Raw genomic sequence first — 16,687 nt, forward strand, 5'->3', positions numbered from 1 at the left:
CCATGACATATTCTAAAGCAAAAACACAACTTTAATTAAATTATAAAGTGAATAACAATGTGCTTCATCGCAAGTAGTCAAACATGCTTCTTTGGTTTAGTTGTTAAATAATGCAATCGACTCGCTTTAAATAAGAAAAATGGTTTCGCAGATACTTGTACATGAGAGAATATAAATATTATCCGTTTTCATTTCCAACAAAATTACTACAATATATACTGGGATATGATTCATTCAAGTCGCGTCGACGAGTGTGAAAGCACTTATTATATAAACAATCTGGAAATTCTGAAAAAACTTCGTTTTTGTGTGCCATATAATTACCATCGCTTGAAATTTATTAATTAATTTTACCATTGCAATAATTATGAAAAAAACATATACACAGAAATAGATTGGCCATAGATGTTTTGTAAAAACATGTTCTGTCTAATATTATGTCCTTATATTTTATTATGGACAATGCATTTTCAAGCAGTTTTTGAATTATGCTGTTAAGGTTAAAATATTTTATTTGTCAATAATCTAGTTAATAGAGAATTTAAAAAGATATAGAAATAAAACAAAATAATTTAATTTCTTGGGTAAATATGAATTAATTGGAATTTAAGATAATAATTCTTAGGTATCGGGACATCAAGATACCCGGTATTATTTCCCGTACCCTAATGCAGACATTGAAAAGATACAGCTTTTTTTCGAGGGCTACTTGTCTTTACTACACGCATATTGTAGCATACAGAATGAATTTTTGTCTTAAGTAACTGCTAAGCGATCATTATATCTTATATAAAAGTAACGATTAACATTTTCTATATTGAAAAAGTAAGAAATATATAGTAAGTTATAATATTTGGTAAACTCTGAGAGTAAAAAATATTGTTAGAATGCCAATACATTTGTGAGGATATAAACACACAATTATTATGAAATATATCAATTATATTCTAAAAAAATATTTTCGAAAAAATCAAAACGAAAAATATATATAATTTGAATCTCAAAAGTTGAGGGTTCAATACCCTGTTAGCGTTGTAATTTAATAGTAAATTTACATGATGGAAATGAAGATACATTCATAATATTACCGGTAGCGAAACCTTGATCTTAAGGTTATTGCTCAATGAGATTAAAATCGCAACAATGGCGATGTTGCGTACATGTGCCAAAATTCATGTATACCTAAATGAAGACTTCGTTTGAAAAATTAACGATTACCATGTAAATTTTTTTATATTTCTTCATTTATTAGGACAAATTTATAACGGGTTTATTTTTATTTATTATTACTTTTTAAATATAATATATTTTTTATACATTTCTGGATCATTCTTTTTATAATATCAGGAACAGTAAGGTCTTTGGAATTTAAAGGCCAAAGATTTATATGATAATTTCTTGATCAGCTACATTCATTTTCTTCATTAAATAAATGTGTGAGTAATAAATAAGCAACTCTTTGCTGTACATATCTTATATTTAAACATCCGGTCATTGTTATATAACAAATGTATATTGCTAGTGATTCAACATTTTATAGAAAGCAACTAGGACTGTAAATTTAATATTAAAAGAAAATAAACTTAAATGTAATAATAATTTAATTATTATAAATCGGTTTCATATATGTAAATGTAACATTTTAAGTCTAATTCGAGTAGATGATTCATGTATCTAGTAAATTAAGTTGTACTAAATAGGTTGCTTAAAACTCGAATTATTTCAATGGTAAAATATTTTTGGGTCCTCTGTCCAAGCCCTCCAGCCACTTTATTTAAATCGCAAATTGTATACCGCAATATCCAGATTCCACATTTTTCGTTCTAAACGCAGTAATATATCCTCGTCTCTTTTAGTTATGGTAACCCATAGGTTAACACTGGACGAATAAGTGTTATATATAATAACAGTTTTGCTATTCAGGTAAACATTTTCGATTTTATATACTTAAGACCTAATAGTATCTATTTTATTTATTATTTCTACTGTAACATTGTTTGTATCTATATCTAGAGACCCCAGATATGTGAACTGTTTATCTATATTAATCGGTTGCAGATATTTTACTTCCATACATTTAGTTTTCTTGGTGTTGAACTGAAGGCTCATCTCAGTTGCTACTTTATCCAGTTTAGGTAATCGCTTCTATAATTCTTCTATAATATCAATACCATCTGCATATCTCAACTTTTTGAATATGGTACCTTTAGTCTCGAAATCCGAGTCTCTTATATATTTTTCCAGTGCTAAATTTAAGAGGAAACATGAAAGAATTTTTATAGGGATCAGTCTGGCTGTTCTTCCTGTAGTTTTCGTAATCGGGTTTGTTTGGGCGGACAGATGATTAGCCTGTCGCACCCTAATACCCTGGTAGGGTTATTATTATTTTATTTTTTATCTTTAAAATTAGCAATGCTAATATTTTTAAATTTCTTAGACGTCCATTCTGCACGAATGTACTGCTCAAGTCAAGTCGCTCGGCTTAGTTGCCTATGTTTTCGAGTCGCCGTCGATTAGTCTAGTACATGCCCTTGTTTATTTTCAGGGGTTTTCTTCCCTTATGTGGGTTGTTCCTGCTTTTAGGCGCAGGAACCACAGATTGATCAGGCAGGCATTAATCGACATTTTATAGGGGTACAATGTCCAGATCATTGTACATCACCGACACATTTAGCCAATCATTTGCGCCCCTAATTTTATACATTTGTGTGTTTATATGCACTTTGATATTTTACGGTGGAAATTCTTATGAGATTAAATGGAGATAAAACTGATTTGAGGAAGGTAAACATTGTTATATATTATCGTGTACGCGTGTTGTTAGATATGACAACAAAAAGATGTTTTTTATTTTATAACATTAAAAAAAATCTCACGAAACTCCTCAGATTTGATTTGATTTGATCGATTCATTTTTTAGTGTTGTTGTCTATGGCCGAATGAAATCTGATAAATCACAGATCAACGTATTTTGAAGGATAGAAAAGTGGCAAAGGTGATGTGACGAGTTTGATGAACAAAAGTGCTGAAACTGTATTGGTCTTGAATGAAGCTCTTATTGTAGTAATAGTTGTGAAAATCCGTTCGCTTGAAAAAATTGGGGTACAATTTAGAGCGTATACCAAACGCAATATTTTTCAGGATGTCTTTTCGAAAATGTATTCGCGAAATCCATGAATCATTTCTCTTTCGTTTATGGTAGTATAATTGACATGTTCCTAAATTCCATCTCTGCAAATGTCAACTGAAATCAAAGTGCAAACTCAATATTTTTTCTATCTAGCATCCTTTTCTAAATTTACTTTTTCAACGTGAATAAAATTCTTTCGAATCAATACGATGATTATTTTTTGAAAAAAATCGTGGTGTAAAATGTACAGTAGCTGCAGCATATTTTTAATAGAGTCCAAAATCAAAAACGTCATTTGAGGAGGACAAGTGGAGGCATTTGGCCCCCCTTGAATTTTGTCGAAAAACTGCATGTCATTTAATGAAATTGAAATATTAAAAAAAAATGATCACTGACAAGGGGGAGGGAATTTGCCCTCCCCCTTGAATAATTTATACATTTTTTAAAGGCAGTGCTTCTTAAGTAATTTATACTGTCTTTCAAAAGGCATTTGACAAAGTTTGTCACAAACTTTCTTTTCGTAAATTAAAAAGTCTGTTTTTATGAATTATTTGTTCCAATTAGGGTTCCCCGCTTTTCATTATATTTATTAATGATATACATGCGCCCATAGTTAACTCAAATTATATTTATAGTTTTAACTAGAAATGCTTTTGTTCAGAAGTGACGTTCGAGCAGGGATAGATATTTAATACGCATCGCCAAAGTTTGCGATAAGGCGTCGAGGATACTCGCCTTCTTTACTTGTATTTGTATTTGTAAATAGTTAATGTAACTCTCTTTTTTTGTAATGTTATTAACATAGCTGCAATCATTCGTATTATTCCAGCGTTAAAACTGATATTTAGGGTGATACATTTACTATGATATGCGGTTGTTGCCCGTAACGTATAATATAGTCACAAACACCTGTATGCTCATGCTCACTCCCCACTACCTCTTGGGCGTGTGTATGTATGTATGTTATTTTTTAGATTATTTAATTTGATATTGTCTCGAAATAGTATTTGCGTTCTCGAAAACCTTGGCCTCGGCCTGGGTCTGAAAATGTATCGTGACAACTAGGACCTTCGTCCTCTTCCGGCGCACGCCACTGACCCCATTGCATCGAACTGTCAAGGTGGGGCAGATTCTGTCTGGGTTTGGATATAAAGAAGTCTTCTGACTGACATTCGTCACCCGAATCGATCTAAAAAACGTTTCTAATAACATGAATGAATCTATTCTTTTAAAGCAACGGTATATTTTCTCTTAATTTATAAGGATTAAAAATAAAATAACATTGTATCACAGGCTTTACATAGTATTATTATTAATTGTCATTGAAGCACGTTTAAAATATTATCTATGTTATATTTTCACTAAAGTTTTAGTGAAGTCAATACCCAAATACGTTTTCACCGGTAGGGAAATATTTCTGCGAAAATAAAAATACTGTTCGGCGCTAGTAAAATTATAGGACTGTGAAAATTCGCGTATTAGATCATCCGTTTGTGAACAAATGAGCGTTCAGAGCACTAAGGATGAGCTCGACATCTGAGCAAAAATATTTTGTCACTACAACTAATAACAAACACATTGTTATTGCCGAAATTACAGAAATTACTTTATCTCTTTTAATGTTAAATTTCTTTTGCACTTTTAAATTTTAAAAGTCTTTTGCACTTTTAAATTTTATAAATAAATCATAATATTTTAAGGATATTGTTTTTGAAGTGTGTGGTATTGGATAAAAATCAATGATCAATTAGCTTTTTATTAGACTAGAAAGTTCATTTTCCACCACAATTATAAAAGCGATTAAAAATGGCCAGTTTAATTTATGAAAATAACTTATAATTCGATTTTAACAATTAAAATATGGGATCCATTTGTTCTGCTTCTATTATTTTATATATATACTATTTCCCAATGTAAACGTTGCATACTTTAAATAGTTATCGCCCCATTATTTTCTCAACAGCGCTTCGTATTTTTTTATTATCAATATCCGAGGGTCTTCCTAAACACAATGCATCTATAAGTTACTCATCACCGAAGTATTTTATTGTGCTGTTTCTTAGTGTATCGGATTCAAATGGTGCGCAGTTCTTAAGATATGCTTTTGTAACCTTAGATCCAAGTTATAACTCATCATTCTCGAATTACACTCGATTCAATCGATATTTTGAAAAGATGAAAAATTATAATTTAAAAGACAATTCCATGACAAAGTAATCCGATTAAATGCCGCACATTTATGTTGTATGATATACATAGTGTATAAACACACGTGCCAGACAGTGTCAACAAGTTGCGATAAGTCATTGAATCAAACTTGAACTTGAAAACGGCACAATCTTATTTTGGCCATCTGATATTTTACTAATTAATTAATCTATACAATATATTTTAAACATTTCGATAGGTACGTAGTATCGTTAGCGATGCATACTTTTTAAGCAGAATATCCCATTAATTTAATGTACATTATCACAAATATTTTAGAATAAACCAAACCAGTATCGACATATGCATTTGTAATCAACTGTTTGAAGCAGATTCAAAACAAAAAAAAAATATTGAGAAAATAGCATTTATTTATATAAATATATAAATATCAAGACAAGGCATTATACAATGGAACCAACCTCGATCATAATAAACGAGAATAAGAGAAAGAGTACCTTTCTGATTTATCTATTTAATTAATAAGATTATTCCATTTCGTTAATAAATTAAAATTCAATTTTTTATAGCATATACTCTTATACAATAGATTTCTTCCTCGTTGCATTTACAAATTTTGTAGTCTTAAAGATCTGGTTGATTTAGTTGATTTATTATAGTGTAAGTAATTATAATCTAATGTATTTTTTTAAATTTTTATGTATTGCGACCATCGAGGTGGATTTAACTTAAAATTTTGCGATAGTGAACCAAGAGATACATACGAGTATTTTAGGAAACTACTAAAATAAACTAGAGTTCAACTAAGAAAGGCTTTCAACAATAAATCGCGAAATAATGCATAATTTATACAATCTGCAAGTTGAACAAAAGAGAGTCTTAAGAAAGTAGTTGTGACTGGTTGTGTTGAGAGGAAAAGATCAAAAGGAGGTTCTCTCAAAAATATGTACTGTCCATATTGATCGATATGCATAGAAACGTATTTTAAATAACAGGCGATTGAGAATAATAAACCGATCGTAGATAAAACACGCTGTAGTTAATGAGAGCGCCGCAATTCCCCTTTCGTACGAATGAATCTCTCTTCCCTTATATTATATATAAAGGACGTTATTTACGATATTTTTCGGTTATAAAGTTTACTTAGAGGTGGTCGATCGATAATCGCCAAGTATTTTTTCAAATCCACTTGCCCGGCGGAATTCTTTCCAAGTTCAGGTGAAGGTGTTTTGAGCCTTTGAGGAGGGATGGAGATTTTGTATGCACATTAAAGTTTATCAAAACGCGTCGAGGATCAGTGGCGTAGCTAGGGTATGTGCCGCCCAGGGCGATCCTTAAAATTGCCGCCCCCTCCCATACATTTTTTGTAGGGTCATAAAATCAGCATTTCTTAAAATAATAAATTGGTTATTATTAAGCTCTTGTTATTCGTAAATGTATATAAGTAACCAATAAGAACCACAGTAGACGATCCCATCGCGAATATGCCGCCCCCAAGCAAGTGCCGCCCGGGGCGGCCCGCCCCCTCCGCCCCCCCATAGCTCCGCCACTGTCGAGGATGCTCGGTTTCATTGTGCGGAGTGCGTGCCACTTTAATAATTTATTATTTTATACGTTACGCTAGTTCGTAGCATCCTTGAATATGACTCCATTGTCTAGAATTCCAGAGAATCATAGTACTCCTTACTGTTGGAGAAAATTCAGAGAAAATTGTGGGAGTACAAGTACAAGTATAAGTCGTATCCGTATTTATATTCTAATGCTTTTTTGCTATGATCGTTGGGATACAATTCATTACATTCTCTGCGTAGCGTCTACTCAATGAAGCACTTGTTAAGGGGTGGTGCCGACAATCTATTGATGCTTGACGACTTTCAGTTGCAAGCTTTAGAGTGCCCTATACAGTCGCGATCGCGTCCATTATTCTAGCTCGTCGTGCGAACGTTCCTCTTAAATGAGACATCCAGCTTCTCAACGAGCTTGCCAAACACAATAATGTTTTTGGCAACATCTATGAAGAGCTAGTAAATTATAAAGGATGGTAATCACCTATTTTAGGTGTGCACCATAATTTTTTCTTCTTCAAATATTTAATGGTATAATTATTTATTGTAAATGGTTATCAGAACGCATCGTGAAATTTATCTATACTCTATTTGGGTTAACACAGTCAGTTCTAAAGCTATCCATTTCATTATCTTATATATAATTGTTCTAAGCCGCCGTCGTCGCTTCCGGACGCGCATAACTTTCAATGAAACATTCTCCGTTCAATTCTATACTCTGTAAATCGTATCGCTTTGTATTAACAGTGTGTAACAATACACGTAAACAAAGGAAATATATTTAATTATAATAATAAATAATATTAAAAATTAAAATTGAATTTGTTCCGATTGATTTTCGAGCCGCCGGTAATGCGTTCTGTTGTTTCGACCAATCAAAAATAAGCATTCAAATATTCAAATAGCTTCGACCAATGAAAAATAAGCATTCAAATTCAAATAGACAGTACCGTGACAACACTTTTAAATAATTATTATTTAATAATAAAATTTTGCTACGCGACAATAATTTTCATTAATTCGTCATTTGACTGAATAAAAATGAAATATATACATAATGTGTTGAGGATTAGAAGAATACATTGATTAAACAAGATAAACAATCATAAAATAATCTTCGTAATGAAATTTTCAAATTTTGAATTCCCGGCGACGGGCTCCGAGGCCTAAAAGTGAGTTTTTGCTTTTATAAATAATCGGATTGCAAATTAACTAGGTGTGTTATAACTATGAAAATTAAATATATACATAATGTGCTTAGGATAAGAAGAATACATTGATTAAATTAGATAAACAATCATAAAACAATCTTTGTAATGAAATCTTCAAATTTTGAAATCCCGTCGCCGGGCTCCGAGGCCGGAAAGTGAGTTTTTCTTTTATATTACATAAACATTATCATTGCTTTCCGATTTAATACACATATACGTTAGATTTTAAGAATTTTAAATTAACCAGTTATGTTTTAAACATGAACGTGTAATATATCCTTAGTATGCGAGGATTGAAAGTTAATGTCGATCAAATCGGCGCTGTCGGACAGCTTATAAATGTGTAGTTTCTTGGATGTTATCTAATAAACGACATTTTACAATGATTATAAATATGTGATTGCATACCTGGAATAATCGATAGCCAAAATATCTAAGAGTGGGTTATTTTTAATTCCGATGTGGCAAAATAGGTACAATTTTTGTTCTGTGCCATCATTCCTCTTTCTGAATAGCCAAATTTAAGATATTCAGTTACATCAAACTTATGTAGTATGTTCTTTATAAAAAGATAATACTTGCTGACAGTGACTTCAACATGAGAAGATTAACTCTTTGTTTATATATACCAATTCTACGTTGTAGCCATATAGGCCATCAAATTGTTCCATCATTGCTTCTGAAAAATAATTAAAAAACAATAAGACTCCTATCAAGAGTAAACATTGAACACATTATTACTACTAATATAATCCATAAATTAAATTTAAACGACAACCAAAGAACACAATTGATGGATGTACTGTAGAGGATTAAACACGTAGATTGGCATCTTTTCATCTTCTACAAAATTGTCACAATATGTCATATATTTTTTATTATTACTAGCATTGTAATATGTTTAATTAACTTCGGTATGTATACCTTTAATTGCCAAATCACCGCTGTTTGTCTTTTAATATTAGATCCTGGAAAGTCAATAGTAATTTTGTTTGAATAACCGTGTTATATTATTCATTTATAACTAAACACTTACTGGCACACCCGCAATTTATAGTTTTGTCTATAATTTCAAATGCTGCATCACTTGAATCATCTTCAATTGTCACTTTGTAACAAAAATGCCGCGATTATAACATATTTCTTGCCAGATGTGACAGAAGAACTGTCAAAGCAAATTTGGGAAGTCCCGCGCTTGAGAACGAACTAAATTGATTTTAACGAGCGAAATTGATTTTAACGAGCGAAATTTATTTTAACGATTTAAATTGTATAAATTTATTAAAATATGTATAAAAATCATCAAATACAAAAAAAAATGTTTTTTAAAATATTTTTTTAGTTTATAGATTTAAAATATATTATAAATAATGTGGATATGTATTAACTTCTCTATACAGAAAAAATATGTACCTAAATTTTGGCGAACGTTGGCAATTTAAAGTTTGAGTTTTTAGAGAATTCTTAAAACTTTGCTTTAAAAAATATTTTAAACAAAAAGGGGCAAAGTTTCAAAATAAGTACTATTCATTACCAACCAACTACTAAGCGCACAGTATTGCAAAAATCCATATTACTGACGCCTTTGAAACTAAACTACACAAAAATGTATAACACTAATTAAAATATTTTTTAAATTAAAAGTTTCAGAATAAAATTTCCAGATTTATTCAAAATATTTTTTTCAACATTAAAAATATTTTTTATTTTATTATGGATTTTAAATATTAATACTTTTTTATAGATTTTAAATATCATTAGTTTATTATTAATTTTAAATATAGTGAAAACTTTTTACACTCATTAATTATTAAAATATATAATGCTAAAATATATAATTCTTTCTCATTAGTAAATGTAATTAAAAACTGACTTTTATATTTACACATAAAACATAGAAATATTTTTTTAAATTATAAAGTAACTTATGATGTCACCAAAAAACTTTTTTATTACGAAAATTTAAATTTATGATATAATTGTGTTATGCAGCGTTAAAACTGGCACCCAAACACATAAAATACGCTAAAACACAATCAATGACTTATAATCACTCACATTGCACTAACTATATATGATCGATTGTGTTGTAGCGTTAGTAAGGTGTAACAAAATATTTTTTCATATCAGTAATATTTTTGAGCGGATGTGTAACCGATGCTATTTATTATTATTATTATTTATTAAACTGTAAACCTACTTTTAAATGATACAAAATGTTACGTTTTAATATTATTTTTTATGTTGAAAACATTTTGATATTTTTTGTTTTAATAATATTTAGTAAAGTTACAAACCTATTTTAAAAAATATTACAACGAAATCTCTTTGTAACGAATACCGAAATAACAAAATTCCCAGTATAACGAATCTTTAATTTGTCCCCGAAAAACTTGCATACAAAATGTTTTCATTATAACGAAGACTGATCTCAGTATAACGAAATATTTTGATCCGAATTTAAGAATGACGTTGCAACTTTACACAATATTTCTCCAAATTCAGTTCGTTCTTGACGTGGTGTGTGACAGATGTGTTCAAAAGCGACATTACAGGTGTTTCGCTGACCCTCAAACTTTTTTTATAAAACATTTTTTTCACAAATTTTATTGTTTCATACAGTATCCTTAAAAATGGGCAAAAAACTATCTGTCAACCTTATAAGAGGTTATTTTGATGTTGTAGTAATGTGATAATTAAAAATAAAATATATCATCTTCCTTACGTTCAATATAACGAATTTTCAGTATACCAAAATTTATTCATTGGTTCCGTGAGCTTCGCTGTATTGAAATTTCATAGTACAATTTTTAATTTATTATTATCTAGCCAAGTTTTAAACCTATTCATAAATGATATACAATATTTAGATTTATCATTAAATATCTAAGTTTCAATATAACGATAAAATCTAACGTTGTAAACCTAATAAATAATATAAAATGTTTTCTTCTGGAAATATTTAGTCAAGTTGTAAACCTATTTTCAAATGAATTGAAAATGTTAAGTACTTTTTTATAGATTGAACTATTTTGTCTATCATTGAAAATCCTAAATAGTAATGTCCAATTTGAACCATTAAATTTTAAAAAATATTAAAAAAAATCAGAACGAAGCAAAAATTATATTTAAAACCCAAAAAGTTGAGGTTCCGGTATTCGCACACTCGCTAGCTATCGGTACCTCACGATAGTGAGGTACCGACAGCTAGTTATTCATAATTGAGAAAGAGATGGCAAGTTTAGGTTTACGCTTCTACTATTATTATAGATATACTTATCATTACTCTAATTGATTGATAAATATAAAAAATATAGTAATGGTTTTAATTTCTATAAATTTGTTCAAAGTATAAACTATACATCTTTTCATACCTAGCTTTTATCTGCAGTAATGTGAAATCGAAAACATTTTTTAATTTAAAAATGCTGTCAAGATTGTCTAGCAAAATCAATTTTAACATACCGATAGTTTATTAACTTTTTAGTATTTTGATTTAAAACACCAGCTTGTATGCAACGTGATGATATCAATCGTTTATGTATAAATGTACCTGTGAGCCTAATGTGTTAAGCAGATTGTTTCAAACTGTGTCCTTTTAATATTGTTACTTTATTGTCAGTTAATTTTGCCTTTCGTCGATTGTTCAATGAATGCAATTTTAAAAACCAGATAATTTGTCTTTGTATATGTTTGTAAATATGCATTAATTAAATAAAAATCATAACAATGATTACAGATTTTTTTCCTGCGCATAATTCAAGGCATTGTAAGCCTTGTATAATCATTTAATGCACAAATATCTCTTGTATGGCTACTGAATAATGAAGGAAAAAAATAATATTCGTGAATATAAAAGATTTACCATATATTTATATAGAAGTGAATAAAAATATTATCAATTTTTATCTTCCGTTATGTTGAGATATGATTCTTTGGAGTCGCGCCATCGTGTACACGTTACCAATTTTTGTTCTAATAATTCGTCTATATTTTGTATTTTATCATTATTTTTAAAACAAAATAATGTAGTACAGATTTTTTCCCGATTAAAAATTTAAAGACAGTTATCAAGTTTATATTCAAGGTTAAAAAAATAATAATGTTTAAATACAGTACTTTACTTTTATGTTTTTATTTGAGTCGTTATACTGGCAAACTTAATATTGTTTTATCAATACTGATGTTGTGACTACGGTGTATTCATTCTAACCTAAACATCATGTTTGTTTCTTTCTGCAGAATGGGAAGCTTCCAATCAAATCCAAAAATCATGAATTCTGATAGCCAAGACGACAGCTTTATCATATCACCGGAGATCACTCGTGAAAAACTAATTGAAATGTGTCAAAACAAGAGAAACTCGAGCGTACCGCTTACCAGCAGGATATTTGACTTCATAAAAAGAGGTAAATCATCAACATCTAAATAAATAAATATAAATTTACGCTTTTAAATACTTTACTTTAACGTTTCAGATGTTGTGAGAAAAAATAGTGGAAACTTGCGTGTGCTTCAATGGAATATTCTGTCACAAAGTAAGAATTAATAGTTATATTTTATTGTAAACCGTGTAGAACAGTACATGTTCAAATTAAAAAAGTTTAGATGAAACTGAAAATCTGTAACAATTAATAAAAACAACTGTAAATAATTAACGTCATCATTGGCACTGTAGTATCGGATTAGCCATTTTCTTCAAGAACATCCCCTCTGACCTTGACAAAAGCAGATAATTTTTAATTGTATATAGATTATTCGTAATATATAATTAAATTAAAAATATATTATGTATCCTAATCCAAAATATTTGTTTTTAATATATTATACATATAAATTAAGCCAAGTTTAAAACCATTAATAAAATATAAATTATTTCACTTGTCACTAAGTTTCCACATAGATCTGGGTGTATATTATATAAATAGCTATCTAAACTTTTATTTTTTTTTAATTATTAAAATTACTTTATTCTAACTTTGTTAGGTTATGTCACTAAAATTATTATTTTCCTTAAAAAATAAAAAAAATCGTTTTCAAATTCCAATATTTTTAAAACTCTGAATAACATGGTTTTCTGAATTAAAAAAAGGAAAATTCAATTATAATTGTAAAAAAAATTCGTTTATTTATTATAAATATTGTTACAAAAAATATAACAAGAAAAAATATTAAGCAATTGGTTAACTCTATATACAATTGATTGATATCAAAAACAAAACTTAATTTACTGAAATTTTATTCGGTGTTCCTCTTTAGAAAATATGATTTTAGAAAACAAAAAACATACACTGATCGATTATTTAGTGATTACCTAATTTTGGTAACGTAATTTCCTTTAACACTGATTAACTCCTTCGAAACATTCATCGCCGGGATCTGTTTGTATACAAAGATTCTGATATATTCTGGATAATGTTTTCACTTTTTGAAGCAAGTGAAAACAAAGTAATTCTATTTTGGATTTTTTAGGTTAGTTACCAAACATGTGAAAGCACCAATATTATTTAAAGTTAAAATAATATACTTTTTAAATGTTATAAACCATTTGATCATGATTTCTAAGCTATTCCATCTCGTTTGGCAGTCAAGAATTAGACTTTTCTTTTACTTTTTTTGTTTCACATATTTCTGAAGAAAGCTATTTCTGCAACATTTGCAACATTTTTTAATTTCAGCTTTAGGGTTGCAATGCGATTCTTTTGTGAAGTGCCCGAAGGAAGCATTAGCGTGGGATTATCGCAAATATCACATCATTGAAGAGATTGTCAGATGTGATCCAGATGTGGTATGCTTACAGGTCTGTATCGCTTTTTAAGACATCTTTACTAATCTTTCATTATGTTAACATGCGTGTTATATTCACAGGAGGTGGATCATTTTTCTTTCATTAATAAAGTTTTGCATACTCAAGGGTTTGAAGGACATTTCTATGAAAAGCCTGATTCTCCATGTATATACATTCAAGGAAATAATGGACCAGATGGTTGTGCCATCTTTTATAAGAAAGACAAATATGAATGTCTTGCTGTTCACAGCAGAGTATTAGAAGTATGGAAAGTAAAGAGTAATCAAGTAAGCATATTTATTATATACATTCTAAAATTCTAGAAAGATATTTACTCACTTTGTGCGTAATAAGTACTTAATATTCACATGCAGTCTTTGGTTAAAGAATATGTAGACCTGAAGAAAAGTTTTTTTTTCAATAGATACTCTCATTTCTAGTAATAGTACACCCGAACAATCTCATATCAGAAGCTTTTTGTAATCATTGAAGCAGAGCACTATATATAGTGCTTTTCTTATCTAATTTGTCATAAAAGTTCTGAAGCAACATTTTCACAGTCTGTAGCTTTGTTAGATTTAGATAGTGATGACTTATAAGAATATTTTTTAAAGGTGGTGATTATGGCGATTCTCCGATGCAAAAATACTGGAAGGGAAGTATGCGTAGTGGGAACGCATCTAAAGGCGAAAAAGGGAGCACTTTTGATGCACCTGCGAAATGAGCAGGCCCGAGATTTGTTGGCATTTGTATCCGAACTGAGCCAAGGACGACCTGTAGTAATCTGCGGAGATTTCAATGGAGAACCCAACGAGATGTTTTATAAAAGTGTACTATCTAACAGAGATATAAGTATGTTTTCAATAGTAATAATAAACAATTAAATTCAAAACTTTTTAATCTTCTTACTTCTCGATGTATTGTATAATTATTAATAGTGTGAATAACAATTTCAGAACTATCTTCGTCTTATGCGAAGTTCAACAAACTATCCGCCGGTGTTGATCCTTCTGATATCTTTGATGATGATGCGTTTGAAAGTCAATACACTACTTGGAAGATACGCGAAAACGGTGAAGAGTGTCATACCATCGATTACATCTTTTACAGCGATCAGTTTTTGAACATCGAAGGTGTCCTAAAAATACCGACTTCTTCCGAAATCGGAGAAAACAGAGTGCCATCATTCAGTTATCCTTCGGATCATTTTGCATTGGTTTCGGATTTTTCATTCGGCCATTCTTTTTTGTAAACGGGTGTCTCAAGAAAATGTTTTTTAATTTAAAAAATGTCAATATCAACATACATATACATATGTATGTAATAAACATATGTACATAAATGTATGTACATATGTTGTAAATGTTACTGAAATAATTTTTTTTCAATACATTTGATAAAACTTTGCAACTTTTATAGTAGATAAAAAATAATATTTTAAATAAATAATATCTATCTTTATAATAATATTCTGAATAAAAAATATATTTTTATAGATTTTAAATTTTAATTAATAGTTCACTTATTCTAAGATTAGATGGTTTCACCTGAGACATTATGTATATTATTTATATATACAGTTTGTTAACGGGGTAGCATAGTCATCATTAATCAAATATATAATTTAAAGGTCATTTATATTTAATTTATAATTACTAGAGTTTTATTTTTGTAGAATTTTACTATATGAACTTGATTAAGTGAGATATGCATTCTTATCATGTTCATATTTTATGTATTACTTCTTCAGTATTATTTATTTCTTATCTAAAAGATTCCTTCGCATGTTAATTTTTTTATTTTTTTTCTTGTCTTGAGGCATTATGAGGATTGTTATTATTATTTTTATTAACATATGCATAAAATTTTAAAATATATGCCAGCTGCAGGCTTAAAAAATTAAGAAACGCTTTTCATTATTTTATATATACAAATATAATCTAGCTTTCTAAGTTTAGATTTTAGTAAAATAGGTGCTTCTCTCGATGTATATGATGTAAGCAATTTTGAATGCGTTTAATTGATTTATATTTAATTCATCATTTGCCAGCATTTAATATTATTTAATGTTTGCTACATTTTTATATTGTTTATGTTCATGTGTTTTGCTTTTGCGTTTATATACTTTTAGCAATTGCGTCAGATTTGCTTCATCATATTTTTTTATTGTTAAAAATGTTATTGCGATATGAAAAAATATTTTAAAATGTTTTGTACATAAAATTATAAATTTTATATATTTTTGCTTTCGAATAATAAAAATATTTTATTAAAATGTGTTTTTAATTTATTTGTTTACGTTCCTTTTTAAATCACTTTTATGTTTACTTTTAAACTAAAATGCTAATAAAAGATATGAGATAGAAAAACGCCTGGAACTAAAATAGTATAAAAAAAGAGCAACTGAAAGTTAATCTGACTAAAAGTAAAACATTAAAAGTAGTATAGTTTAACTTAACACATGACCTAACCAACACTTAAGATGTAAAAAATATGAAAATTAATTCGTAGGTCGTACATATTAGGTGTAAAAATATCTAATAATGAGCTACTACACCTCATAGAGAAATCATATATGTGTAAAATAAAATATAGTTGTAATTAAGAAATTGGCGAATTACTCGTAAATGCAAGATATGTATTTTTCATACTGGAATCAAAATCCAGAAAAGTATTTAATATTTCTCACTTCGATGAAATTCCATTGCGGAAAACTATGATGGTTTAAAAATTAAATAAAAGCAAATTATTGCAATGTTTTTAATTATATAGGAAATATCTTTTAACTTCGCAACTCTTCTGAAAAGTGTTTCAGCGCAATCCA

The 16,687-nt window shown here is 29.0% G+C and overlaps 1 protein-coding gene across 2 annotated transcripts in view; it reads left to right on the plus strand.

Annotated features, from left to right (window-relative positions):
- cu (NADP/NADPH phosphatase nocturnin) overlaps positions 1-16,046 on the plus strand; it is a 32,081-nt gene extending 16,035 nt beyond the window's left edge. For both annotated transcript variants that reach the window (XM_088187649.1, XM_088187648.1), the window contains 6 exons: positions 12,318-12,484; positions 12,554-12,613; positions 13,754-13,875; positions 13,944-14,150; positions 14,478-14,715; positions 14,820-16,046. In XM_088187649.1, the coding sequence (XP_088043775.1) occupies positions 12,318-12,484; positions 12,554-12,613; positions 13,754-13,875; positions 13,944-14,150; positions 14,478-14,715; positions 14,820-15,115 (1,090 nt within the window). In that variant the 3' untranslated portion in view covers positions 15,116-16,046. The remainder of the gene's footprint in view (positions 1-12,317; positions 12,485-12,553; positions 12,614-13,753; positions 13,876-13,943; positions 14,151-14,477; positions 14,716-14,819) is intronic.
- The last annotated feature ends 641 nt before the right edge of the window (positions 16,047-16,687 follow it).

This window comes from Plectrocnemia conspersa, unplaced genomic scaffold (assembly GCF_051122295.1).
Source record: "Plectrocnemia conspersa isolate PC_06_02 unplaced genomic scaffold, ASM5112229v1 ptg000006l, whole genome shotgun sequence".
NCBI classification, from domain to species: domain Eukaryota; kingdom Metazoa; phylum Arthropoda; class Insecta; order Trichoptera; family Polycentropodidae; genus Plectrocnemia; species Plectrocnemia conspersa.